This window comes from Lampris incognitus, chromosome 11 (assembly GCF_029633865.1).
Source record: "Lampris incognitus isolate fLamInc1 chromosome 11, fLamInc1.hap2, whole genome shotgun sequence".
NCBI classification, from domain to species: domain Eukaryota; kingdom Metazoa; phylum Chordata; class Actinopteri; order Lampriformes; family Lampridae; genus Lampris; species Lampris incognitus.
Genome location: NC_079221.1, coordinates 12174434 through 12201548, shown reverse-complemented (window position 1 = coordinate 12201548; position 27115 = coordinate 12174434). Strand labels below are relative to the sequence as shown.

General features: G+C 45.4%; 3 protein-coding genes across 3 annotated transcripts; 1 reads left to right on the top strand and 2 right to left on the bottom strand.

Annotated features, from left to right (window-relative positions):
• Positions 1-7775: 7775 nt before the first annotated feature.
• On the bottom strand, positions 7776-10350 carry LOC130121045 (TLR adapter interacting with SLC15A4 on the lysosome). The gene is made up of 3 exons (XM_056289884.1): positions 10211-10350; positions 8991-9185; positions 7776-8599 (listed from the first exon to the last, which is right to left on the bottom strand). The coding sequence occupies exons 2-3, from the start codon at positions 9181-9183 to the stop codon at positions 7776-7778; spliced, it is 1017 nt and encodes a 338-aa protein (XP_056145859.1). The 5' UTR covers positions 9184-9185; positions 10211-10350.
• A 5372-nt stretch (positions 10351-15722) lies between these two features.
• LOC130121043 (uncharacterized protein C13orf42) lies at positions 15723-17911 on the top strand. The gene is made up of 3 exons (XM_056289882.1): positions 15723-16139; positions 16842-16986; positions 17634-17911. Exons 1-3 carry the CDS (start codon positions 15723-15725, stop codon positions 17909-17911), a joined length of 840 nt encoding a protein of 279 aa, XP_056145857.1.
• A 3196-nt stretch (positions 17912-21107) lies between these two features.
• On the bottom strand, positions 21108-26767 carry rnaseh2b (ribonuclease H2, subunit B). The gene is made up of 11 exons (XM_056289915.1): positions 26645-26767; positions 25993-26061; positions 25627-25734; positions 25234-25310; positions 24166-24280; positions 24003-24067; positions 23223-23328; positions 22204-22285; positions 22066-22111; positions 21713-21790; positions 21108-21309 (listed from the first exon to the last, which is right to left on the bottom strand). The coding sequence occupies exons 1-11, from the start codon at positions 26706-26708 to the stop codon at positions 21199-21201; spliced, it is 921 nt and encodes a 306-aa protein (XP_056145890.1). The 5' UTR covers positions 26709-26767; the 3' UTR covers positions 21108-21198.
• Between the last annotated feature and the right edge of the window lie 348 nt (positions 26768-27115).

Here is a 27115-nt window from a genome sequence, read left to right as displayed (position 1 = left end):
GTTCTGTTAAATCTGTGAACTAAAGCTTGATTTTTGTTTTGTTTTTTTGAAGGAGCAGTGCACGTATGAGCAGCTACCTGTCCTCGACCCACTCTGCATCTGCTCAAGACCCATTTTTGGGTCGCAACCCACCAGTTGAGAACCACTGATAAAGGGTCTTTGATTATAGCAGATCACACAGACTGCGGAAGAGAGGTTGCTGGGGAAGGTTTATTTTTTGTAATAATTTTATTAGTTATTACTTAGAGTGTATATATATATATATATAATCAGTGCATATGATTGTGCCAATTAACTAGATAATACACTAAAAGCTTTTCTTTTTTCTTTTCTTTTTTTTACTTAAAAGCAAACCACAAAGAGCGATAGAGAGCATTAGAGCCACAATAGTCTTTCTGTGTGGCCTCGGGTTTGATATGAAATCTCGTGTCCTTGCCTCTTCTAACCTCCGTGTTAAAAGCTCTTTCTAACTACCAAATTACTTTATAAGCCCCTGAAAGACACTCCAGCGTCGGATTCAGTCTGCCTGATAGTTTAGCTGCTGTACCAGGAGAGAGGTTTCTCTCTCTCTCTCTCTCTCTCTCTCTCTCTCTCTCTCTCTCTCTCTCTCTCTCTCTCTCTCTCTCTCTCTCTCTCTTCTTTTTCAACTCACTTCACCTTGTTATTCACTCATCTGTCTCCCCGCCGCTGATCTTCTTTTCAGGCTTCTGCTTCTTGGTTTGACTTCAGACTGCTTTGTGTCAGAGCAAGAAAAAAGTTGCTCCTGATTAAAGCGATATGAAATGAAATGAACACGAAATAAATTGGGAACCTTTGTGACTGTGCTCGCACACCACAATAACACAATAAAGAGGTGAAGCGTTTGACAGTCGAGCCATATGGTGAGACGGAGATTTAGTTGTGGTGCATGTCAGTGTGATTTGGTGCAGGAAAACAGAATACTGATCCGTCTGGCTGTGGGCGTCCGTGGTGCGCTCTGAGGTCCGTTTCATGAATAGTCATCGCTGATGTGCAGAAAAAGCACGTCACAGTTTTTCAACTTCAGCCCCCACTCCATAATTCTCGACCTCTGCTGGAATGAGAGGTCTGTTTTTCATTTTTTTTGCCAAGGTCTGTGGAAATCAGTTGGTTTGAATATTGCTCACGCTGCAGGGCCTGGTAGGCACCATGTCCTATTTGTGTGTGAGCGTGCTTTTTGTTTCGGTCTGTCAGGACTCGGTTCTTTCGACGCATACCTGAACATGCTCAAGCCCAGATAGAGGTGGAAATACCAAACATATGTCTCGGCGGCCTTGAGACTTCACAGCTCGGCTTTGTAAACATGGTTTCCTCCGGTGGCTCTCTGTTTGGACAGGAAACAAGGAAGCGGATCAAACAGCCGCTCAGAAGGCCACGGCTGCACTGGGCCGGAATGAAGTGGTGGGGTCTTTCAGAGGACCCTAAATGGGAGGAAATGTGAAAAATAACATGTCGCTTTTGGTGTTCAGCTCCACCGGTTTCCAACTCCATCTGGCTCTGTTTCTCATTTATAAATGTGCAATACAATTGCTTTTCCAAAACAGGGAAGAGATCCTTATCACCGGCGCTGTACCGTGACCATGGGTGGGCCTGGCCTGGGGTGGCCTTGGCAGACCCACCACATCAAAGAGTTTGATTTTTTTTCATTGGATAATTTCCACAATGAAATAGCATTTTACTAGTCATCCAAATGTCTCCATCCTAATGCAAGGAGGGGAAGTTTTGCTCCAGTTCACACCGTCGAGCCTTTTGTAGGCGATCAGTGTACTTGTTTACTGGCTGCTATGCGTCCTTGTTTATGTCATTCATTAATTCATTTATTTGTTTGTTTGTTGTAAGGGATAAATACAGGCAACATGATAATTACACTTACAATGTTTAGTGTGCTATACATGTACTGTCCATGCACTGTCTTTGTCCACGTCTGCGTCTTCGTTTGATGGCTGGGAGAGCTGGCACTTGATTGGCTGGGGGAGCCTGGTCTGCTGCATCCTGCAGGCCCATGGACCATGGCCCTGCCTGGAATTGCGCCCGAAGAGGAAACGCTGAAGGCGGTCTAACAGACACGGAAGCGGGGCAGGCTAAGCTAACTGCTAGCCCATGCAGGCCGGCAGTTCTGACATCCTGGTGTTGGCTCTCTTGGACAGCGAATTTAAAAAAAAAATTTTTTTTAAATATGTTGGATATATGTGTTTTGTAGTTTGGATATATGTGTTGTTATCGTTTGGATATGTGTTTTTGTCTTTGTGTTGCACTGCTCTGGGCTGGGGGACACGATATTTCGTTTCATTTCATGTGCTTAGGTGCATGGAATGAAACGACAAATAAATATTGCTGATATTCCTGATTCCTGATGTGTATATAGCCAAAGCTTATTTCCTACATTAATCTCATAATGGGTATTAAATCTCCATATTGTTCCAAATTAAAATCAGTGCATGAAATGATAATGAATGAAAATGAGCATCACAAAATAAAAGTAATAATTAGGGGGCATGACTACAAATTTGGCCTCATGTCAGCCCAGACTCGACTCAAACTCCAGAGATTTCCACCTTTACTGTTGTGTGGTACCATAGCATCATATTGTCTGTTATAATGTTTTTGTGGCTGATTCTTTATGTTGCCCACTGTAAGACATTGGTTATTTTCAAATGATTCTCTTACTATAATAAAAGTATTTGGTCAGTAAGTTTTTCATAGCATTGTGTAACAGGTTACCATCAATAGGCGCACCTGCAAATTAGCCTAATTTCCAGCCACGTCAGTGCACTGACACGTTTTTGTTTTTTTTCCGACTCAGTTAAGGAAATGGTATGCAGGACAAAATGGACATCTGCCCAGCTGCTCCTGTTGTACAAATGTATGAGCTAGTCCCGATGACAGCATAGATTAGAGGAAGTGGGGAGTCGGTGATAGAAATCATTAGCTGGATGGATTCGTAGTGGATGTGCCAGTGGCAATGGAAAGACTGGAGCAGATGAACAGAAAAAGGAGATAACTGAGAGGGAAGAAAATACAGTAGCAGAAGATTTCCATCCATCCAGCCATTATCCAAGCTGCTTATCCCAACTGGGGTCGCGGGATGCTGAAGCCTATCCCAGCAGTCATTGGGCGGCAAGCAGGGAGACACCCTGTACAGGCCGCCAGGCCATCACAGGGCGTGTTATATTGTGTGTGCGTGTGTGTGTGTGTGGTGGGGGTGGGGGTCCACAACAGGCAATTTCAAGTCATTGTTTGAGAGTTCATAAATTGAGTGTTTATGCTCCCCCTTGTGACAGTTTAGTGAATCAGAATCATGTTTATTGGCCATATAGATTTGTACATGCATGGAATTTGACTCCGGTTTCATGGCTCTCTCAGTGTACTTAACATAGAATATCAACACAACAACTTCAGATATATACCCAAGGATTGACTATATACAGGTGAAATAAGTGCAGTGGTGTAGAGAATATATCAGAGATGCTGAAATAGATGTTAGCAGGTTACTTACATACATGCCTGAGGTAGATGGATTGATAAGAGCATTTCAGTATACGTACAATGTGCAGTACAGTATATACAAAATGGTTGGCTTTATTTGACAGTGTTAAGCATTCATCTGTATGACAGCCCACGGAAAGATACTTTTTATATCTGGTTGTGTTGGGGTACAGTGCTCTGTAGCGCCTACCAGAGGGGAGGAGTTGGAACAGGTTGTGACCAGGGTGTGATGGGTCTGCAATGATGTTGCCTGCCCGCTTCCTGAATCTAGATGTGTATAAATCATGAATGGAAGGCAGGTTGGCACCAATGATTTTCTCTGCAGACTTAACAGTCTGTTGTAGTCTGTCCCTGTCCTGTTTGGTGGCCGATCCAAACCAGACAGTGATGGATGTGCATAAGACAGACTGGATTATTGCAGCGTAGAAATGAATCAGCAGTTCCTGAGGCAGGTTGAACTTCTTGACCTGTCGGAGAAATACATCCTCTGCTGGGCCTTTTTGATGATTGTGTCTATGTTGGATGCCCACCTTAGGTCCTGGGAGATTGTGGAACCCAGAAATCTTTAGGTTTTCCCTGCAGACACCATGCTTTTGAGTATGGGGGGGGGCTGCTCCTGAAGTCCACTGTCATCTCCACTATTTTGTTTTAAATTGTTCAGCTCCAGGTTGTTATGGCCGCAGCAAAGGGCCAGCTGATCAACTTTCCCCATCTATATGCAGACTTGTCACCGTCCCGGATAAGGCCAATGATGGTTATGTCGTCCGCAAACTTCGGGTCACCTGAGGTGCAGTCATTTGTGTAGAGGGGCGAGCACACATCCCTGGGTGGGTGTCAGTGCTGATTGTCCAGGAGCTATGTGTAATTTTCCCCATCTTCACCCACTGCCTCCTGTCTGTCAGGAAGTTTTTAATCCACTGGCAGATGGGTGCTGCTGGTGCAGTGAGCCGGGTGAGTTTGGAGTGGAGGATATCTGGGATGATGGTGTTGAATGTTGAGCTGAAGTCCACAAACAGGACCTTTGCGTATGTCCCTGAGGAGTCGAAGTGTTGGAAGATGTAGTACAATCTCATGTTAGCTACATCATCCACTGACCTGTTTGCTCGGTAGGCAAACTGCAGGGGGTCGAGCAGGGGGCCTGTGATTTCCTTCAGGTGGGCCAACACCAGTCTCTCAAAGGATTTCATGACCACAAACGTTAGGGCAATGGGCCTGTAGTCATTCAGTCTTGTGATACGGGGTTTCTTGGGGGCCAGGATGATAGTGGAGCTCTTCTCACAGATTTCTCACAGCTCCAGTGAGCTGTTGAAGATCAGTGTGAAGATGGGGGCCAGCTGGTCAGCACACACTTTCAGACAGGAGGGTGACACGCCATCCGGGCCTGGTGGCTCCCTGGTCTTCTGTCTCTGGAAGAGCTGGTGCGTGTCCTCAACACAGATCCTGAGTGCGGGTGGGGGTTCATTGGGGAGGGGAGAGTGGCTGGCAGGGAGTGCAGTTGGTTGTGTATTGTGACTGGTGAGGGAGTGTGAAAGTTTGCTTTTCAAACCTGCAGTAAAACCCATTTAGATCGTGAGCCAGTTGATGGTTCCCTGCAGTGTGGGGGGGGTGGTCCCCTGTAATGTCTTTCAGGCCTCTCCAGACTGATGCTGGGTCGTTGGCAGAAAACCTGTTTTTCAACTTTTCAGAGTAGCACCTTTTTGCCACTGTGAGTGTATTTCTGGCTTTGTTGTACTGGATCCTATCTCCACTCCTGTAGGCTTCCTCTTTGACCTGACGAAGCTGCCTGAGTTTTGCTGTGAGCCAGGGCATATTGTTGTTGAAGGTACAGAAAGTTTTGGTGGGCACACATCTGTCCTCAGTAAAGCTGATGTACCATGTCACAGTGTCAGTAAGTTCGTCCAGGTCTTAAAGGCCTGGAGCTCCAGTTTTGATTCATTGGTCCATTTCCTCACAGTTTTAACCACAGGCTTTGCAGATTTTAGTTTCTGCCTGTAGGTTGGGATAAGATGAATCAGACAGTGATCAGAGAGGCCCGGGGCTGCACGGGGGACAGAGCGATAGGCGTCCTTTAATATTGTGTAGCAATGATCCAGAGTGTTTATGTCCCTAGTGGGACATTTAACATACTGTCTTTATTTTGGTAGTTCGTGGCTGAGGTTTGATCTGTTAAAATCCCCAAGGATAATGAATAGTAGAGATAATGAGTCTGGATATTTCCACTCCATCAGCCAGGTCTTTTGTTTTTATGGTTTTGTTTTTTTTTTAGATTTTTTTCCCCCTTTTTCTCTCCAATTGTATCCGGCTAACTACCCCACTCTTCCAACCCATCCCAGCCGCTGCTCCACCCCCTCTGCCGATCCGGGGAGGGCTGCAGACTACCACATGTCTCCTGCAATAAATGTGGAGTCGCCAGCTGCTTCTTTTCACCTGACAGTGAGGGGTTTCACCAGGGGGACGTAGCGTGTGGGAGGATCACGCTATTCCCCCCCAGTTCCCCCTCCCCCCTGAATAGGTGCCCCGACCGACCAGAAGAGGCGCTTTCCGTTTAGGAGTAGCGGTTCGTCCATCTTGTTGGCCAGAGAGCGGCCATTCACCAGGTGGATTGACGGGAGCGCGGTTCCGAGTCCCCGCTGTCGCAGTTTAACGAGCGCTCCGGCTCACTTGCCCCTTCGGCGTGCTTCTTGTAGTCCGCACAGGGCCTGTACTGATCAAGACCTTGACAAGACTTTCGTTAAAAGTTTCAGTTAAAGTCGGTTAAAAAAAAATTTGTCCGGTAGACAGTTGGAGACTTAAAAGTTCTTCCCTGCTGTGTGATCGGTGAGTGGGCGCTGGAACAAAACAAACAAACAAACAAAAACAGAAAAAGTACAGAACCGAGGCTATCGTCTGCAGCGCCATCTTGAGCTTGCATTGTGAATTTCAGATGTCATTCCACCTTTGCATTGGGAGTTTTCTGATCATCCATGAGGATGAAAAAAAAGTTATATGTCTGTGGGATATGACTTTGCATATGAGCAAGTAAAGCACGTTTAAACTGACTTTTGAACGTACTTTTTTTCTGCTAGTGATTGTTTTAATTTGCCTGCTGCTTTCTGACGTAAACCACTTTGAGCTGCATTTCATGCATGAGAGAGGCTATCCATCCATCCATCCATCCATCCATCCATCCATTATTCAAACCACTTATCCTGCTCTCGGGGGTCGCGGGGATGCTGGAGCCTATATAAAGTTTATTATTATTATTATCATTGTTGTTGCATGCTCTCCCCGCAGACACAGGGAGAACATGCAATAACCCCAAGGTTGGACAACCCTGGGGTTCGAACCCAGGACCCCCTCTCTGTCGAAGCACATTGTGGTTGCTGTTGTTGTTATTGTTATTATTATTATGCGAGTCCCTCTGTTTGTTGGGATGCATACTGGCAACCATTTCTGCCTTGGCATTCTGTGTTCTCCATTTAAATCTATTACCAATCGGTTATGCCAGGTTTCATCTTGTATTTCTGGCAAACTGACCACAGGTCTGTTCTGCGGTTATCAAGTCTTTCATCTGAATTTGTATGAATTTCATCAGGCGTGTGCATTTATTTTCAAATCTCATCCAGATAAGATGAGATCCTCCTGTGTGTTCTGCCCCCTTCCGCCCAGACGTGTAATTTAATGCAGTTGTTCCTCGCATGCCAAAAATGACCACATCCTTCTCAGAAACCTCTGAAAGTACAAACCTCTCTCTCTCTCTCTCTCTCTCTCTCTATCTATCTGTTTGGGCGGCACAGCTTTCTGACATTCAAAATCGGGAAGTAGCTATTTACACAAAAAAAAATACTACTGAACTATAAATCTGAATCTGCTCTTATAAAGCCATTTCATTCTGTTAGTTCTCATTCAGTTTTGTCTTTTTTATAATCAAGTAAATGGCAATAGGTAAAAGAAAAATATTGAGATTTGAGTTTATGTAATTGATTGTGTGTGTGTGTGCTGTGCGCGTATAAGTAAAGCGAGTGTGCACAGGTCTTTCTTATAAAAGAGATATTGATCTCAATAGTCCCATAAATAAAGGATCACGAAAATGAAATGACCAAATAAGAAAATGATGTTTTGCACACACAGGCTGAATTGCAGCATATTATTATTTACAGGATGTTTTAGCCACCCACATGTGTCTGTCTCAGTAAGGTCAATGAGGCCATTGATGCAATAATTAATCCATCATTGTGTATCACTTTATTTTCATTTGTTCATTTGTGAGTGTGGATAAGTGCTATACAGTATCACAAAACATCTTTAAGCTGGGGAGCGATGGTGCTGATGAGTTGTCCCTCGTTGTCATCTGACGGCTGCTCCTTTGGAGCCTCATTGGAGATCTGCAGGAAGGGAGTGCTTATCTCGCTGGACTGCATGTCACTGGCCACCCGCCGCAGACAGCTGAGCACCATGTCCTTGGCTAGGCCCGCCTCCAGGTTCCCCTCCCGGCTCAGCTGCAGCGTGATCTGGTCCAGGCTGGTCAGGAGCATCTCAGAGCCCAGCAGGGGGCAGGTAGGAGCCAAGTCGGAGCCCGCTGGGCCATTCTGCTCCTTGTCCATTTTCTCCAGCATGTACTGCTGGTACAGGTCCAAGAGTTTGTGTTCCAGGTATCGGTTTAGGAGGGAATTGGACAGGGGCTCTTCACGCCCCTGGAATAAAATACTACGATCTCGGCCGCTGCCAAGTCTCCAGCTGGTCGAGCCTCCTCTCAGCTGGCCCTGAGTGCCAGCTTGAGAAGCCTGTGGTGGGAGAGAGTCTTCTGCGGCGAGCGGGACGTCGCAGGAATGGAGGAAAGGGCCAATGGCCTTGCTCTCGGGGCCGAGTAGGAGCTTCCCGTCGTCGGCAGAGAGAGGCAGCACTTGGTCTCCTGCAATATGGAGGTCACTGTAGTGTTGGCAGATGCTCTGACAGAATGAGGGCACCAGAAAGGGGACATCTCCACCCGGACGAGCTTGGATGGGGATCTCCATCTGTGGGGAGATCGGTGCCTGATGAGGGAGAGGAGCATTTGACTCTACCAGAGCCCTGTTGGAGTTGTGGGTAACAGAACGACGTTGTGATCGGTCTTTACCTAGGGCTGGACGATATTGACAAATCCAAATATCATGATTTTTTTTAAAATACGTTTTTAATACTGTGATGACGTTTTTAGAGATGACTATTGCCACTTGCAGAAGATATTTACACAGCAGAAAACACTGACAAATGATCATTAGTAATGTGGATATGATGGCCAAGCAGGTAGAGACATTCATTGTTCATTTCACTAAAACAGTGGAATATTGCCTCACTTTACAGTAATGCAGCCTTTAAAACCAGGGAATAACAACATTTAAGTTGTATCACAATATTACCAGAACCACAATCCAGAAAGAAACCCAATACGGATGTATACATGCTAGCTGTACAATATATCCATATAATATGATATCTGGTCTCATGATGCCCACTCCCATCCTTACCACTGGTGTGTCGAGGAGAGGTGTGTTTGCGGTGCATGATGGGAGCATGGCTGATGGAGGCAGGCATAAGGGCGGCAGCAGCTCTCCATAATCTTCCTCTGATGGAGCTCTGGGGAGCTCTGTCAGGAGAGGGGGGCTCCACCTCGTCCACTTCACCATACGTCATGGTCCAAAGTCTGCTCTCACAAAGCATCACTGAAAATAGACACATGTAGTTCATAGATAGGTTTCATTTTTACAGGCATTTTCCTTTACTTCATACTGGACCCAGCACCAGCTTGTCAACTGCAGTTCAATAGAAAGTCCAGACCACGACTTTAAGGTGGCGAGTCCAACTCAAGACCAACAGGTCCAAATTTTCTATAAATCATCTATAAAGACACAAGGACAGTGCAAGTCCAATTAAACACCATGACTGTCACTGTAGTAGAAGAAGAAGATACACTTTATTGATCCCCATGGTGAAAGTCCTCCTCTGCATTTAACCCATCCCAACACATACACTGAAAGTAGTGGGCAGCCACCGTTCTTCTTTCCATTGCCTTGCTCAGGGTACAGACAGGAGTATTAACATTAACATGCAGGTCTTTCTGATTGTGGGAGGAAACCGGAGCACCAAGAGGTCACCCATGCAGACACGGGGAGAACATGCGAACGCCACACAGTAAGGACCTGGGACTGCCTGGGGTTCAAACCCAGGACCTTCTTTCTGTGAGGCAACAGTGCTAACCACTACCAACCGAGTAAAAGTCAAAATTTCGTTACTCTGTCAAATTCATTAAGGCATTTTTATTTCCTCCGCCAAGGAAGGAATGTTTCATATTCCAGTTTTCCAATGTGTCAGAGACATGATAATATTATAGAAATTTTAGATTAGATTACACTTCATTGATCTCAGATGAACTGAAAAATTATCATGAGTCCGCACCATCCGGGACAAATACAAGTCTGACTCATTATGCTGTGAAGACGAGATGAGACCTTCAAAATGCAATTTTGAGACCGAGTCCATACCCGGATACTACAGTCCTAATAACAGACACGGGTGAATGTAATGAACTACCTGGTAGAATAGAAAACCAGCAGTACTGATGCTATCTGAGGACCTGATTGAGAATCACTGACATACAATAATTAACTTGACATAAGGCAGTTAGAGCTGTGGCTGAGCTGTAAAGCAAAATGAATTAAGATTTTCTCCATAGAAGTTGTGCTCCTACCTTCAAGAACAGGAAAAAAAACCTCTCGATCTTCTCTCGGTCTTCTATGTAGAAGAGGTCAAGTCGAGTCAATATTATTTCTATAGCCCAATATCACAAAAGCAGATTGATCTCTAACAGTTCATCAGAACTTTCCAGACTGTCAGTTGAAACGTCTGGTATGAATAAGATGGTACATCCAGCTGTGTTTCTGGTATACACCTCATCAAGAGGAAGTGAGAATTAAAAGAAAAAAAAATTTTTTTTACTCCATGTAAATTTCAGTCTAACAGCTGCTCTTGAGTAACATGATGTTTCATAAAGAGATTAATGATGTTCACCAGACTCTCTTGAAGAGGATTCGCATCACACACAGAATTTGAGTTATGACCGTCATTTACAGTGATTCTGGCATTTTTACAGGTCAATGCACCTCTATGGCAGCTTTACACTGATCAGCCAAAACATTAAAACCACTGACAGGTAAGTCAAGAACATTGATAATCGCATTGCAGTGGCACCTGTCAAGAGGTGGGATATATTATGCAGCAAGTGAACAGTCAGTTCTTGAAGTTAATGTGTTGAAAGCAGGAAAAATAGCCAAGTGTAAGGATCTGAGCAGCTTTGACAAGGGCCAAATTGTGATGGCTATATGACTGGGTCAGAGTATCTCCAAAACGATAGGACTTAGTAGAGACACGCATTGTTGCGTGCTTGACTGGCATCTCGGAGTGGATGGCGACACACCACCTGAAGCTCAGTCTGGACAAGACGGAGCGAATGTTCCTCCCGGGGAAAGGTTGCCCGCACCTAGACCTGGCCATCACCATTGACAACACCGTGGTGACGCCAGCTCAGACTGCGAGGAATCTGGGTGTGATCCTGGATGACCAACTGTCGTTTCCTTGCAAATGTTGCATCGGTTGCTCACTCCTGCAGATTTCTGCTCTATAACATCAGGAGGATTCACCCATTCCTCACTGACGAGACGGCAAAGGTGCTCATCCAGGCTCTGGTCATCTCCCGGCTGGACTACGGTAACTCCCTCCTTGCTGGCGTCCCGGCGTCGGCCATCAGACCCCTGGAGCTTGTTCAGAAAGCTGCAGCTCGTCTGGTGTTCAATCGCCCTAAGTTCTCCCACACAACTCCCCTTCTCATGTCCCTACACTGGCTCCCAGTAGCTGCTCGCATCCAGTTTAAGACTCTGGTTTTGCTCTTAGATGCTTGTTTAGATGCACTTATGACCTCTGATGACTAGTAGTTCTCCTGATTTCCTACGTTAAATGCACTTATTGTAAGTCGCTTTGGATAAAAGCGTCAGCTAAATGACTGTAATGTAATGTAATGACTTGTGGGGTGTCCCTGTATGCAGTGGTCAGTACCTATCAAAGTAGGACAAGGAAGAACAACCGCTGAGCCGATGACGGGGTCATGGACGCCCAAGGCTCATCGATGCGCATGGGGAGTGAAGGTTAGCCCGTCTGGTCCGATCCCACAGAAGAGCTACTGTAGATCAAATTACTGATAATGTTAATGCTGGCTATGATAGACAGGTGTTAGAAGACACGGTGCATCACAGCTTGCTGTGTATGGGGCTGCGTAGCCACAGACTGGTCATAGTACCCATGATGATTCCTGTCCACCACCAAAAGTGCCTACAATGGGCACGTGAGCATCAGAACTGGACCATGGAGCAGTGGAAGAAGGTGGCCTGGTCTGGTGAATCGCATTTTCTTTTACATCATGTGGACAGCCGGTTGTATGTGTGTGGTTTACCTGGGGAAGCAATGGCACCAGGATGCACTATGGGAAGAAGGCAAGCTGGTGGAGGCAGTGTGATGCTCTGGGTAATGTTCTGCTGGGAAGCCTTGGGTCCTGGTATTCTTGTGGATGTTACTTTGACACATGCCACCTATACCTAAACATAGTTGCAGGCCAGGTACACCCCTTCATGGCAGCGGTATTTCCTGATGGCAGTGGCCTCTTTCAGCAGGATGATGCACCCTGCCACACTGCACACATTATTCAGGATTGGTTTGAGGAACATGGCAAAGAGTTCAAGGTGTTGCCTTGGCCTACAAATTCCCCAGATCTCAGTCCGATTGAGCATCTGTGGGATATGCTGGGAAAACAATGCCGATCCATGGAAACCCCACCTTGCAACTGACAGAACTTAAACGCTCTGCTGCTAATGTCTTGGTGCCAGATACCAGAGGACACCTTCAGAGGTCTTGTGGAGTCCATGCCTCGACGGGTCAGAGCTGTTTTGGCGGCTCGAGGGGGACCTACACAATGTAAGCCAGGTGATCTTAATGTTTTGGCTGATCGGTGTATCTTTTTCCATCTTGCTAAGTAGAGCCGCAGCAGATGAAACATAATTCTGTCTTAGCTCGAAAAAGAAACTGCCCCAGTTCTGTTTATCTATAAAATGAGCAGGTGTGTGGTTTAAAAGCAGAAAAGAAAGTCAAAAATAAAGAGGAATAAACAATTTCAGACTTGGAAAAAGGAAAATAAGAGAGAGGGGGTTTTTTTGTTGTTTTTTTTTTTGGGTGGTTTGTCCATGTTTGTGTTTATGTTCAGCGAGGTTTTCCACGGTGAGGATGGTTCTGATTGTTGCACAGTGTGGCCTGTAGATAACAAACCAGCTTTGGCCAAACTTTTTAATAAAGCGGTTGGATGAATATTCGCTGTTTGGTGCTGCTGGTTTTTACCCATGTTTACGCCACCAGAAGAAAAATGTCCACAGTGTTTCATAGTAACCGCAGCTCACCGCTTCCCCTTTTACACCAGCTCTGCTGAAGACGTCAGTTTCTGTTGCTCTAAAATTGACACGGCAGCGAAAGAGCAGCAATATGCAAACTTCTTTTCCACCACCTGATGATCTGAGGTGCACTTACACTAATCCACCACGTGACGTGCAGCCCGGGCTATGACGCACTAAATGTTCTACTACCATAGTACTGCTATGATGATTACTATTTAGTAATTGTAGTACTAGTACTACTGCTACTCCATATAGTACAACTACCTTGTGATTACTAGTAAGAAAATGTAGAAGTACTTTTTCATATACGTACTTCTATGATATGATTACTATGTGGCGCTCTATGATGCCAGTTAAATTTATCTGCTGATTGGGCATCCGGGTAGTGTAGCAGTCTATTCTGTTGCCTACCAACATGGGGATCGCCGGTTCGAATCCCCGTGTTACCTCCGGCTTGTTCGGGCGTCCCCACAGACACAATTGGCCGTGTCTGTTGGTGGGAAGCCGGATGTGGGTATGTGTCCTGGTCGCTGCACTAGCGCCTCCTTTAGTCGGTCGGGGTGCCTGTTCGGGGGGAGGGGGGGTGAGGGAATAGCGTGATCCTCCCACGTGCAGTGTACCTCTGGTGAAACTCCTCACTGTCAGGTGAAAAGAAGCGGCTGGTGACTGCACATGTATCGGAGGAGGCATATGGTAGTCTGCAGCCCTCCCCGGATCGGCAGAGGGGGGTGGAGCAGCGACCGGGACGGCTCAGAAGAGTAGGATAATTGGCTGGGTACAATTGGGGAGAATAACGGGGGGGGGGGGGTTATCTGCTAATTGTTGACTGTCTTGTTGGTCACTGTGGATAAAAGCGTGTGGTAAATATCAATGTAAAATGGGTCTGAATTGCTCTGTATTTCCCCTGTCTGTCTTCTGTCTTCTTTGGTTCTGCTCCTTGCTGATTTTGAGTTTGAGTTTCAATCTGTTCTGTTCTTAAAACAAATTGCAGGTGTCTGTAATCTAGTTTTGTTAGTTGTCTGGTGAAAGTGATGGAAAATTTCCTTCAGGCCATTCGGCGTCCTTGATTTCTTTTTTCCCCCCGAGTTGATAGTCTACATTGTCTGCTCTCTGGTTTATGGCTCCTTCAATTACGACTCTTTCAGACTGTCTCGGCTTGTGGCGGAGCAGCTGAGCAATAGAGGCAGTCGAAACTTGAGAACATGTTTTATTATTAATTAGGCAGGGAGACTAAGATGGATATGAAACCTGTGTGTGGGCCAGTCTTATTCTTCCCAAGTCAGTCGCAGGCTGCAAGCACATACAGTATTATGTTGTGTGTCTGTCGCGTTTTCACGTCTGTTATGACGTGTCAAGGCAGGGTCAATTTCTATTTTAAGTATTGCCTTGAATCACAGTCCAGCCCCAGAGGACCCAACAGTCGCACTACATTCTCCAACAGATAATACAAGGGAAGCATATCCTTAGACCAGGCGTGGGCAGTCTTATCCAGAAAAGGCTGGTGTGGGTGCAGGTTTTCTTTCCAACCAAGCAACTGCGCACCTGTGTCTCCTATAAAAGTTCCTCAGCAAAGACTCTACTGGTTGATTAGTGGGCTCAGGTGTGTAACTGCTTGGTTGGAGCAAAAACCTTCACCCACACTGGCCCTTTCTGGATAAGATTGCCCACCCCTGCCTTAGACCCTCAATTCTGATGAAGAAAAACTCCACAGGGAAAAAAAATTATCAAAGAAAGAAATGGGATTTTAAAAAAAAATTAAGTTTCCTTTATTAATCCCCTTCAGGAAATTCATTTACTGCAAATTAACCCATCCTAGCTGTGATCTATGTAGCTAGGAGCAGTGGGCTGCCACCTTCATGCACCACCCGGGGACCAACTCCAGTTCTTTCCCCATCACCTTGCTCAGGGGCACAAACAGGAGTATAAACCCTAACATGCATGTTTCTTTTGATGGTGGGGGAAACTGGAGCACCCGGAAAAAACCCACCGCAGACACGGGGAGAACATGCAAACTCCACACAGAAAGGACCTGGGATGCCCCCCAAGGTTGGACAACCCCGGGGTTCGAACCCAGGATCTTCTTGCTGTGAGGTGGCAGCGCTAACCACTGGGCCACCGTGCCTCCCAAACTTCCTAAACTTCAGGACGAGTATTGGAGGAGGGCTCCCTCTTCCAGCACGGATAGATATACAATAGGTGTGACATGGACAGAGTAAACAGTCACTAACAGATTTACAACAGCCACTCAATGAGACAATACATGAATATGTCAAGTACAGCAATGATAACAGTGCAGAATAGTGAAATAAGCATTTGATGCATTTGGGAACACTGACTATGAGTATAATATGTCAACAGTTGCTAAATAGTATGGGTTTCCCATAGAAAAGGCCTTTCTTTATAGGAAATGTGTCCCCTGCAGGGCCAGTCAGGACATCCGACACGGGACTACAGCTTAGTAGTAATGACAGTCGGATGGGTCCAGTTACAGACTGGTTGCTATAGTGCAGCCTCATAACATTCAACAAGCGGGTGTCAGACCGGTGTGTGGGTTTCTGCCACCAGATTGAGTTGTTTGTGACTCTCAGTACCTTGGATAGCATTACACACTGTAGGGGCTTAGTAAAAGGGACCAGGACAAGTATGAAAGGTTGATTCCTACGCTGAAGAATAACTACTGGATTACAGCATCAAATATGGAAAGATGCACGAGTGGGACAAAGGAATCTAATGAAGACCGTATGCTTCTAAAGAGGCCAAATTAAAGGTATGTTCAGGAAGATTAATAATGTGTTTCGTCCGAACCAACAAGGACACAAAGCTGGAGACGGTCGTTATCGGTCAGAACAGGATTACCACAACGCGTGCACGGTCAGGTTGGTGCGCAGCACCTCCATGCTCGTGATTGGAGAGAAAGCACAGGTAGACCAGGTGAACTCGCCTTTGAAGCGGAGTCAAAGCTCTGTGAGTATCGAGTCCACCGCGGCCTTGTATTACTACCAGAGGCAAGAGGACCGCATATGGCTCTATTCTCAAAATCAGAACTGCCTTGAGTACCTGGAGGAACTCGTGGCTTTGAGACGACAATACACACGGAGTGTCAACAACCTCACAAGTAACGAGGCCGAGGCCACACTTTCCTCCAGGAAAAAGCCTGCACCCCCGCCACCCACCAAGGACGCACAGGTCAGTGGAATATTGAGTGAACTACAGCAAAAAAAAAGACTTTCATCCATCCATCCATCCATTATCTAACCTGCTTACCTCACAGTAAGGCACTTACTTATAAAGGGTTAATAAGGGGCTACTAATTACTTAATTAACGTATTAATGTGTTAAGAATTACAACGCATTCATAACAATAGCTTTTAGAGTTGCCAGATTAGTAGCCCAAATTTGATCCCTCCAAGTGTTTCCGTAGACATTCTTTCAGAAACCACATGACTGGCAAGGACCGCGAAATCATGTTTTCAGCAAATTAACAATTTCATATATAATGCACACGCAGAAGTCGATTTTCACGCAGTAGTGATGACTACTGTCATCTATATGTATACAGCGGTTGACTTCAAGGTTATGGTCAGGGTTAAAGTTAGGTAGCACTTAGTGAAATGTGGCGAAGCGTCATCTAATCACACGGTTTTCGAGAGGATGTCCATGGAGACGCTGCTCGTGGGCTCCTTACCTGGCAATCAGAAAAATTCTCTTTATTAAGGCCTCGTTCCTTATTACTGATTTTATAACGCATTAATAAACGAGTTATTAACAATTATTAGCCGCTTATAAACTCTATAAAGTACGCGTTATTGTAAAGTGCTTCCAACTTTCATACACTATACCAATGAATGAGGATCAAACAACAGTTTCAATTCATTGTTAAATCCACAGATATCAAGGGCCAAACCCTCGGCCCCTCCGGTCCCCAGCGAGGAGGACACCTTACAGTTCTTGGATGCGGTCATTGCGAGCTGCGACTCCGAGTCTGTTCACAAACCTCACGTAGATGATGGACACGCAGACGTAGATTTCATTGGTGAGTTTAAATGTCCAGGAAGACTTACAGCAGCTTTTTAAATATCACGATTAGCGTCAGTCCCGGTATATTGCAACACCACAACTCCACCCAGAAAGGATCTGGGGCTCAAACCCAGGACCTTCTTGCTGTGAGGAAACAATGCTAACCACTGGATTTGTCACATATTGTGTTTACTCTTTTGATACGGTCTTCAGCTCTGTTGCCCCCCCCCCCAATTGTATCTGGCCAATTATCCCCCTCTTCTGAACTGTCTCGGTCGCTACTCCACCGCCTCTGCCAATCCGGGGAGGGCTGCAGACTACCGCGTGCCTCCTCCAATACATGTGGAGTTGCCAGCCGCTTCTTTTCACCTGACAGTGAGGAGTTCCCCCAGGGGGACGTAGCGTGTGGGAGGATCACGCTATTCCCCCCAGTTCCCCCTTCCCTAAATTGCTCCTAGGTGTGAATGTGTCGGCCCTGGATGGCCTGGCAACCTGTCCATCTCCCCACCTGCCGTCCAATGACTGCTGGAATAGGCTCCAGCATCCTGCGCCCTTAATTGGGATAAGCGGCTTGGATAATGGATGGATGGATTTATCATCCAAGGTTTACTGTGGTTTGAACTGTTCTGTATTCTCAGTCTTTGCTGTTCCTCCATCTGACAGTGGCCACCAGCTCCAGTGATCATGACCTCCACTCCAACTGGGTCCTGCGGGTCCCCCGCCTCACCAATGGATCCGGGCAGAAAGCGTTCCATGAGAGTGCCAAGGACTGCATCCCGAAGAAGAAAACCAGCGGCGGGTCCACAAGCAGCCGGCTACGGCTGCAGAGGAACCCGATTCACTTGCCCAAAGTGGTGCAGAGTGCGTTTCAGACGCTGCGCTTTAAGCCCAAGTTAAAAAAGCAGGGACCCAAGACAAAACATTTTGAACCACCGTCTTAAATTAGATAGTCATTACTGTCCTGCTTGAGGAAATTAGTTGCCACAGCCTGTACCAATGTACTAGTTCACCTCCGACCATTCAGCTCCATCTCAGTTAATTCTAGCAGGCGAGGTATGCAGTCTTTATTATAATGCTGATATCCCAAGGTGATCGTCTCTCTTTTATTCAAGGGCTTTTGAGTGAGTTTGAATAAGGGGATGATTGTAACGCTGACACTGACAGGCAGCATGGGTTCAAGAGCAGAACGATTCAACCTGAACGGTAACTCTATAAGGTGTCACGTCCTCAAACAGGTGGACCACATAACCTCAACTATTGGTCCCTTTATCAGGACTCGTCTTTTTTAGTATTGCCTTAAGTACAACGCAGTTGGGTATTTTATAGTTCTGAGATATGTTTCAAAGCCCATTCTTGCCTTTAATAACTCAAACTTAAATTCAGTTTAAGGTCTTTGTTGGCTTAACAGTAAACAATACTCGGACAAAACCTAGTATATGGCTGGACCGAGTATGGTCAACGTTCAAAATGGTGGCCAATTTGTTAGAGGGATAGTCAGTGGTAGTGTCTATATTGTGAATTTGGATATTAAATGTTGATCTGCAATTTTCTGCAGTGATCCCAGTAATATTTGTTGTTAAAGTGTACTGAACTAGCATATCGCATGACATGGCTAAGCTACGTTCGAGAACAATGATTTCCACCCATATTTTGGGATGTTTGATTGTAATCTGGGCGGCACAGTGGCGCAGTGGTTAGCGCGGTCGCCTCACAGCAAGAAGGTTCTGGGTTCAAGCCCAACCTTGGGGGTCGTCCTCTGTGTGGAGTTTGCATGTTCTCCCCGTGTCTAGGTGGGTTTCCTCCGAGTGCTCCGGTTTCCTCCCACAGTCCAAAGACAAGTAGGTCAGGTGAATCGAATGTACTAAATTGCCCCTAGGTATGAATGTGTGTGTATTGTGGGCCCTGTGTGATGGCCTGGCGGCCTGTCCAGGATGTCTCCCCGCCTGCCGCCCAATGACTGCTGGGATAGGCTCCAGCACGACCCTGAGAGCAAGATAAGCGGTTTGGATAATGGATGGATGGATGGATGGATGATTGTAATCTGTATGTGGTAACTCCTCCTCTTCTTTCATCGGTTTCTATGCGGATGTCTCTTGTCTTTCTAAGACTCACTCTATACTGACAGGCGAATTCACAAAAGAATGGATTGCTGCCGCTGATAGCACAATGAATTATGCATCACTTGCAGCCGCTATCTGCCTCGTCTCAAGGCCCGATTCACAAAAGATATTGCGCAAATGATATTATAGTGCAAACACGGCCATAAAGTTTAGCAGCTGAGTGCAATTTGCTCTTGTTTTGTGTCTCATTGCAATTATCCATGTCGCAAAGTATAAATGGTGGCTTTGCGCCAAGAACCCAGTAGGCAGGTTCAGGTAGGTTCAATGTCATCCTTGATGTCATCAAGTACAGCAAGAATTGTTGGACCTGGCAACCTGTACCTGTGAATGATTTTGGTCTCAGTTAAATCAAAAGGTGACGTTCTCCTTCGAAATCTCCACTCGTGAGCACGCCTGGCATGACGACGCCTTCGCCTGGCTACAATCACTGCTGCCATGACCACTGGAAAGTCTGGGCGCCAGCCACCACCAACTCTCTGAGGACGCTAATCATTTTCACTCTAACTGCGTGTCGCTATTAGCAATGGTGTTTGTGAATTGGACTTTTTTACAGTGAGCCTCATTTGCATAGAAAGGGGCTAATTTGCACCAAATCTATGCAAATTACCTAATTTAAACACGTGCAAATAGCACCGGGGCACCGACAGGCTGTTTGCTTGGCAGCGCAGATAGGTGTGAATGTCACCCTTTACGGGTGCTTTGAGTATTACACGGTGTCTTTTTATGTTATTTGTGCAGGTTTAGCGGCCGCAAAAGCGACGCGGTCCTTTTGTGAATTCGCCATGTTTCGTGTAAGTGGTTGTTATTTGGGGTGCTTTAACTGTGCGCTCTCCCTCATGCCTCTCAGTGCTCGGCCAACCAATCGTCTAACTTCAGAGACGTTGTTGGTCACCTGATCCAGCGGCCCAGTCGTGTCAAACATAATCACTCAGTCAGTCACTCAGTCAGTCTGTCAGGGACATTGGTGTTTACAGGGCTGGTCCGACCAACCAAAAAGGAACTGTCGTTTTCCCACTAATCCTGATTCAAAATGAAATGGGTATAAATTAAAGCCAAGACACCATTGAAGTCCATCCATTCATCCATTATCCAAGCCGCTTATCCCAATTGGGGTCGAGGGCTGCTGGAGCCTATCCCAGCAGTCATTGGGCGGCAGGCGGAGAAACACGGTGGACAGGCCGCCAGTCCGTCACAGGGCCGACACACACAACATTCAAACCAACGGACAATTTAGCACAGCCGATTCACCTGACCTTCATGTCATGACTGTGGGAGGAAACCGGAGCACCCAGAGGAAACCCACGTGGACACAGGGAGAATATGCAAACTCCAGACAGAAGACGACCTGGGATGACCCCCAAGGTTGGATAACCCTGGGGTTCGAACCCCTGACCTTCTTGCTGTGAGGCAACCACGCTAACCACTGTGCCACCGTGCCACCACTTTAAACGCTATGCCACAGTGAAAGAAGAGAAGACTGACTGTAGTGAAATCTGCTTGTGTTCATGCAGCAGTGTTGTTGGTACAGTCACTGCTGCTCCTGCTATTGTTGTTCTTAGTGTCTGTATAGTGCTTTTAGTGTGGCAGATAATAATTATTTGTATCACATCCAGTAACATGTGATCCTAAATTGATAACTGAGAGGAGGAGTCTCTTTTAACATACACTGCCTCCAGGGAGATTAGAGCACCGGATCAGCAACCCTCCAATTGGGGGAGATCCGGTGTCTTGCTCTAGGACACTTCAGTGGGATAGAGGAAGCCCAACTGTTGCTGGTTGCTGCCCATTCGTGGTTCCAGGTGCCAAGACGGTGTCATGTTGTTGCTTTGGTTGCAGCTTCTAGCCCCTCACTTAGTCAACTGACAATAGTGTTGCAAAAACAAGTCATGTCAGTTTGTGTCCTAAAAATTAAGAACATCCATGCCATTAGTAGCCCATTTGTTCAATTTACAAAGAAGCACGTCAGTTCATTTCATTACAAATCAGTGTACAAGCCTCCAATCCAAACTATAAATTAAATGGATTCAACATTAAATATATTTTCTTCTTTATTACAAAACTGTCGTGCACACACAGATAAGGTAGAAAACTACAGCTACATACAATATTCATTTCTTTTCTGCTTTGACCTTGGGGCTAAAGAAAGATGACAAAGTCTTCATGCCAGTTTTGTCCACCTTTGCCAGAGTTTTTTCAGCAGCTGTCATCTTCTTGGGCGGCTGGAAAGAGGAGAAAAATATAATCAATAGGTGAGCGCAACAACCTTGGGCAGAGACGGCAGTGAATTTATTACACATCATGAACTTTGTGAGTAAAGAAGTTTTCACAAGGTGAACCACTCGAACCTGTGAGTCTTTTAAGGTCTCCGGGGACGAGTCCAAAATTGTGTTCTCTAAACAAAACTGCCACTAGAAATCATTTAAGTCTCTCTGGGACTAAAAACCTTGCCGATAGTGAGAACACATAATGGCTTCAACAAAAATAAAAATGGTGGAACCGCGGCTTTGTGTGCTCAAAGCCGTCCAAGGCCACAGAATCGCCTCAGAAACGACTGGGTCTTCTTATACACGCTGCTCTGTGCATACTAACTTTCTGGGCAAAATCCAGTCGATATACACTCACTTTGCGGGTGAAATCTCCACTGTTGAATTTGGTGTAGTCCTCTTTGGCCTCCACTGGTTTGTCTGAGAGTTTCCGCTTCTGCCAAACGAGGAGGGAAAAATCACCTGCTGTCCATAACTCGGTTAAGCAAAAACTAAAATCACCAAGGAAGGACATGCTAGTTGCAATGACAAGATGCTGTGAATGTGGTAATTCTCAAACAACTGTGTGTTGAGACATGGAGGGTGAGGAGGGTTACTATCATGACGTAAACTCATGAACACAGCAAAGTCAGGCAAAAGTGCACGGTGGTTTCAGGAGCATGTAGGACTGTGGTGCCATAAAATAAGCAGGTCTAACAGCTGGGAGTCTACCTTAGAAGGAGGCTCAGTCTCCTTGGGGCTGGTGAGTTCGGGTAACCTGTTAGGCAGGAATAGAGTGAGAGGCAGGCTTCGTCTGTACATCGTTCCCTACAACTGTGTCTTTTAAGTAATTAAAATCAGTGAACTTACTGTAAGTGCTCAAGGAGGGCTTTGCTCAAGTCTTTGCTGATGTATTCGGATACAAGGCCGTGGGCATAGCGAAGGTAATCTTCTACAGCACATGGAAGTGACAGAGTTCAAGTTATACCTAGGGATTTACTATATTACACTAAGTGATGACCACTTAATTCTACTAACAAAGTCAAGTGATGGGCGTGCGTGACATAAAATTGATTGAATAATGTTGCATTCACACGGAATCCGGTAAACGGCAGACGGCAAACCGGAAGTCATTGTGGATGAGAGCAGGACGATAAAATCAGATGACACCGGCAAATTATGCAGACGACGGCCACGGCAGACAGCACTGCTGTCCAGTTTGACATTTACAACCGGATGTTACATCACACATCACAAAACAGGAAAGATGGCAGACTTGGACAGCGTAATTTTATAGGTCTATGAACTGACTGAGCCCTGTGATGGCCTGGCGGCCTGTCCAGGGTGTCTCCCCGCCTGCTGCCCAATGACTGCTGGGATAGGCTCCAGCATCCCCGTGACCCGAATTCAGATAAGCGGCTTGGATAATGGATGGATGGATGAATTGACAGAATTGCTGTATATAATTAAATAAAACATAAAACACGTTTGTACAATTTAACTTTTTTTCTGCAAACAATACATCACCATAGCAACCCATATACTTTTTCCCCTTTACCGTCCTGCTGTTTCGTCGCGCAGTTTGTGGTTTTTCCCGTTCCGTTTCGCCAGCTGCCGTTTACAGTCTCCCGGATTCTATGTGAATGCAGCATAAGTACAGAGGGGGAACTCAATTGTTGTATTAGAATGCTTACAATGATTCTAGTGCCATCTACTGGTGAATACCAACTCTTGAACAAGAGGATATTCACAAAATGGAAAGGGACCCAAATCTACTGATGCTTTCTCTCTCTAAGAGGAAAATGTCTGCCCCGTTTCAGAAACAGATGTGTGTTGTTTAGGACCCATCTGAAACACTGAACTAGGAACCAGGAAAGAAGACGATTCACCGTCACGAGCGTCAGACTCCATCTTCACCCTGATGAATGTTGTGGACTTCACTCCTTCTCCAACTGCGACGTTACTCTTCCTGAGGGCAGTCACCGTCCTCTCCACCTGCACCAACAATTCCCCACCGCCATAAGTAAGAATGTTCTTATCCACAACACAGATTCCAATACATCCTAATGGACAATTAAAAAAAAAGTCCCCTTTTTTCTCCCCAGTTGTATGCGGCCAATTACCCCACTCTTTCCGAGCTGTCCCGGTCGCTGCTGCACTCCCTCTGCTGATCTGGGGAGGGCTGCAGACTACCACATATCTCCTCCGATACATGTGGAGTCGTCAGCCGCTTCTTTTCACCTGACAGTGAGGAGCTTCGCCAGGAGGACGCAGCGCGTGGGAGGATCACACTATTCCCCCCCAGCCCCCCCCCCCCACCTCCCCGAACAGGCGCCCCAACTGACCAGAGGATGCGTTAGTGCAGTGACCAGGACACATACCCACATCCGGCTTCCCACCCGCAGAAACGGACAATTGTATCTGTAGGGACGCCCGACCAAGCCGGAGGTAACACAGGGATTCGAACTCAAGACAATTTTTTTTTCTAACAGTAGATCAGGGGTATTTTTCTACCGTGTTACCTGTTCAGTAAGTGCAGTTTCATTCTGGCTTGACTGAAACCTGTTGAAGTGTATCATGTGGGAAATCCCTGAGCTAGTGTTTTCCTTAGATGAGCACAGAAGGGTAAATTTGATTTTAATATTGCACAACGATGGTGAATAGCCCACCTTTATCTTTAACCAGTCCATGGTCTTCCCCTGACTGTATCTGTGAAACTTCACGCCTCCCACCTCTGAAAGTCCAAAAAAATAAAATAGTAATAACAATCATGTCATCACAGAAATAAACATAACCATCTAATTAATAAAATCTGCAATAGCAACTTATAACCTTTCTCTTCAGCAATGTGGTGTAGGGAAGCCCGGGACCGTGTGCAGCTTAGCAGCCTCGGGCAAGCAGGAAACTCCTCATCCAGTACCACTTGATCCATGGGCTGGAACTGTCCCTGATAAACAAATGGAATTAAAACAACAGGAACAAAAATTAAAAACAAAACTCATACAAGAGTGTGTGGCAGAGAAAGTCTCTGTCAAAGCTTTGACTTGTCAAGTTGTACTATGACCAACACAATGCTGCCACTTCTCTCTAAGAATCCTCCTAGCATCCTCCCTAACATGTATAGGGTAATTTAGCAGGACTCTAAAAATCAGGTGGAAGAAGATGAAGACAAAGAAGAAGAAGCAGAAGAATAATTTATTATTATTAAGAGACGGTTAAAGCTGCAATTTGTAACCCAGTTAAATCTTAACCTCTGTCACTCAGCGATGTGAATAACAAATTAAAGAAAGCACAACAAACTAATTCAAACAACAACAACAACAACAAATAGATGTTGACAAACAAGCTGTGGTCCCACTAGTTCTCTGTCTTTTTCCAACACCATCAGCAGATATCAGTTCAATGTGATTGCTTACATTTATGTTGTCTGCCTTATGTTTGTCTAGATTACATTACACTATCAAGATCAGAATCTGTTTTCTTGCCAAGCAAGTTTTCATATTACCGGGGATTTGACTTGATGCATTGCAGTCTTAAAATATAACACAAAATGTAAGAAAATTAAGTTAATGATAAACATAATGAGTAAAAAAAAAAGTAAAGCAATCTATAAAGCAAAAAAAGTGAAATGTGTATAGCATGAGTGTTCCATAAACATTAAGACGCTGGAAATCCAGGCATGTAAAAATGTGCAAGTAAACTGCAAACAGTAAAATGAGTGCATACATTTTAAACATTAAGCCCAAGCAGGAAGGAAACGGTTCACCCTGAACGGTTAGTGCTTGGCTCTACCCACTGAACTGTACAAAATCACATTATAACCGAAAAATTACAAATAAGCCAATATCAACCCTTTTAAAGTTAGATAAATGGGATAAATACAAGAATTCTTTTTCTTACCTCCTTTTCAGCTTTCATTAAATAAGGCAAAATAAGATAGAGAGGGTCCATTGGAGTAATAAAGAGAAGTCTCCCATCTGTCACAATGTAAACACACAATGTAACAAAACATAAACACTTCATGGGCCAAACTGACTGATTCTTAGTCTTGGGTTTTTTATAAATTCAGTATTTCACGTAAGGATCATGTCAGTTAAAATCTTATTTGGATTGTGGTGTATGCTTGAATAATGAGTTTGCACAGACTGCTAAAAATAACAACAGATGTACACATTTCTCATAATGCATGCTAATATAAGCAAAACCTTGGTATCTGCAAGTCTCTGCTAATCTCTGCATGTTTGGTAATTTCAATCACCGATCAATAAAATGTAATGCATTAATGAGACAAACCTCTCTGCACAGTCTGTCCAATGAACCAGGAGTGAAAGTCTTCTTTAAATGCTTTGACCTCGTAAAGCTGCACATCACCGCTGCTCAACAGGTACAAAGACGCCGCATCTGGAACAGCAGAGCAGTAGAAGATGATGGAGAACTATGTTACTTAAACTGCCATGTTTGCAGGTACGGTTTACCAGATAGGAAGGGTTAGGGATAGTGTTAACTCTGCAAGGGGTAATGGGGATGGTGTGTGTGTGTGTGTGTGTGAGTGAGTGAGTGAGTGAGTGAGTGAGTGAGTGAGTGAGAGAGAGAGAGAGAGAGAGAGAGAGAGAGAGAGAGAGAGAGAGAGAGAGAGAGAGAGAAATTGTCATCAAGTACCTGTTGAGGGATTTCTCAGTCTCACAAAATCAGGGTCACTGTCATGCTTCTGTATGTCGATGGCTGAGTCTGTGAAAACCAAAATAAATATAAGACAAAAGGGGACAAACAAGTTGAAATCATTTTATAAGTGTTTTTTCCCTAAATGCAGCTTTCCAAAGTGTTGTCAACTAAATTATACTTGCTACTAAATTTGCAAAACTACTTTGTTGATAGCCGATCGATAATACAGATAGATAGATAGATAGATAGATAGATAGATAGATAGATAGATAGATAGATAGATAGATAACAAAAACCGTTAAAACCCAAAACTGCAAACAATAGTGGTCTCCTTAACAGGCTTTGATGGGTGGTGGTTGGATGCAGTAAACAGAATTATTTCACCGAACTTAGTTGGAAGTGGGGGCGAGAGAAAGACGTGGGAAGGGGAAGCATTGAATAGAAATGGAAAGCTAGATCACTGAAAGGGGAGAGAGAAAAGGAGAAGGATGGGGGGGGGGGAAACGGTCTATTCGCTAAACTGTACAGATAGGCGAAGTTACAAGCACGACTTCTGTGTAAACTCACTGGGTTGGTATGAGTTAGCTCACTAGCGATAACCAGTCGTTATTCCAGCCAGCTAGTTGTTTTATCCCGTTTCTTAACCTACCTGCGGCAACGACAACCCAGCTGTCACTCTGTGTATTTGGTGTGTGTTTCTTGTTTGTCTTCATTCTGCATAACCACGCCACGCCAAGCGAACTAGCCAGACCGTGGTTGACTGTTCACCAAGTCTGACGGAAAAGAAGCTCCGCCTTTTCCGGCCTCTAAACCAATGAAATCGTTCAGTCGCGGCCGCTGACAAGTACGCCTATCCGCAGCCCGCGGCTTCATATTCGTTTTTTTTTTTTTTTTTTTGGTTTGTTTTTTTGTTTTTTTTGCCGCGGCTTCATATTCGTGGGGCGTGTAGCCCCGCCTCCTCATGCGGGCCGCGGCCTGGTCGTCGCTGAAGGCCTCCGCAGTATCCACGCAACGTTACGGAAGCGGGTAAACTGGGGGGGGGGTCAACGTTTTGTGATCGCCATAAACCTAAAATTATGTTGAGGGCAATGAGTAAAGTTTTGGTTTGGGTTACAGTCAA

What these genes read in the sequence shown, in the direction of transcription:
- LOC130121045 (XM_056289884.1), bottom strand. Translation starts at nt 9,183, where the DNA reads ATGCTTTGTGAGAGCAGACTTTGGACCATGACGTATGGTGAAGTGGAC. An exon ending in CTCTCCTCGACACACCAGTG is followed by an intron (nt 8,600 to 8,990) that starts GTAAGGATGGGA and finishes GTCCAGCCCTAG; the next exon opens with GTAAAGACCGATCACAACGT.
- LOC130121043 (XM_056289882.1), top strand. Translation starts at nt 15,723, where the DNA reads ATGTTCAGGAAGATTAATAATGTGTTTCGTCCGAACCAACAAGGACAC. An exon ending in CACCCACCAAGGACGCACAG is followed by an intron (nt 16,140 to 16,841) that starts GTCAGTGGAATA and finishes TTAAATCCACAG; the next exon opens with ATATCAAGGGCCAAACCCTC. An exon ending in CGCAGACGTAGATTTCATTG is followed by an intron (nt 16,987 to 17,633) that starts GTGAGTTTAAAT and finishes TCCATCTGACAG; the next exon opens with TGGCCACCAGCTCCAGTGAT.
- rnaseh2b (XM_056289915.1), bottom strand. Translation starts at nt 26,708, where the DNA reads ATGAAGACAAACAAGAAACACACACCAAATACACAGAGTGACAGCTGG. An exon ending in TGGACAGACTGTGCAGAGAG is followed by an intron (nt 25,311 to 25,626) that starts GTTTGTCTCATT and finishes ACATTGTGACAG; the next exon opens with ATGGGAGACTTCTCTTTATT. An exon ending in TAATGAAAGCTGAAAAGGAG is followed by an intron (nt 24,281 to 25,233) that starts GTAAGAAAAAGA and finishes TTTGTTTATCAG; the next exon opens with GGACAGTTCCAGCCCATGGA.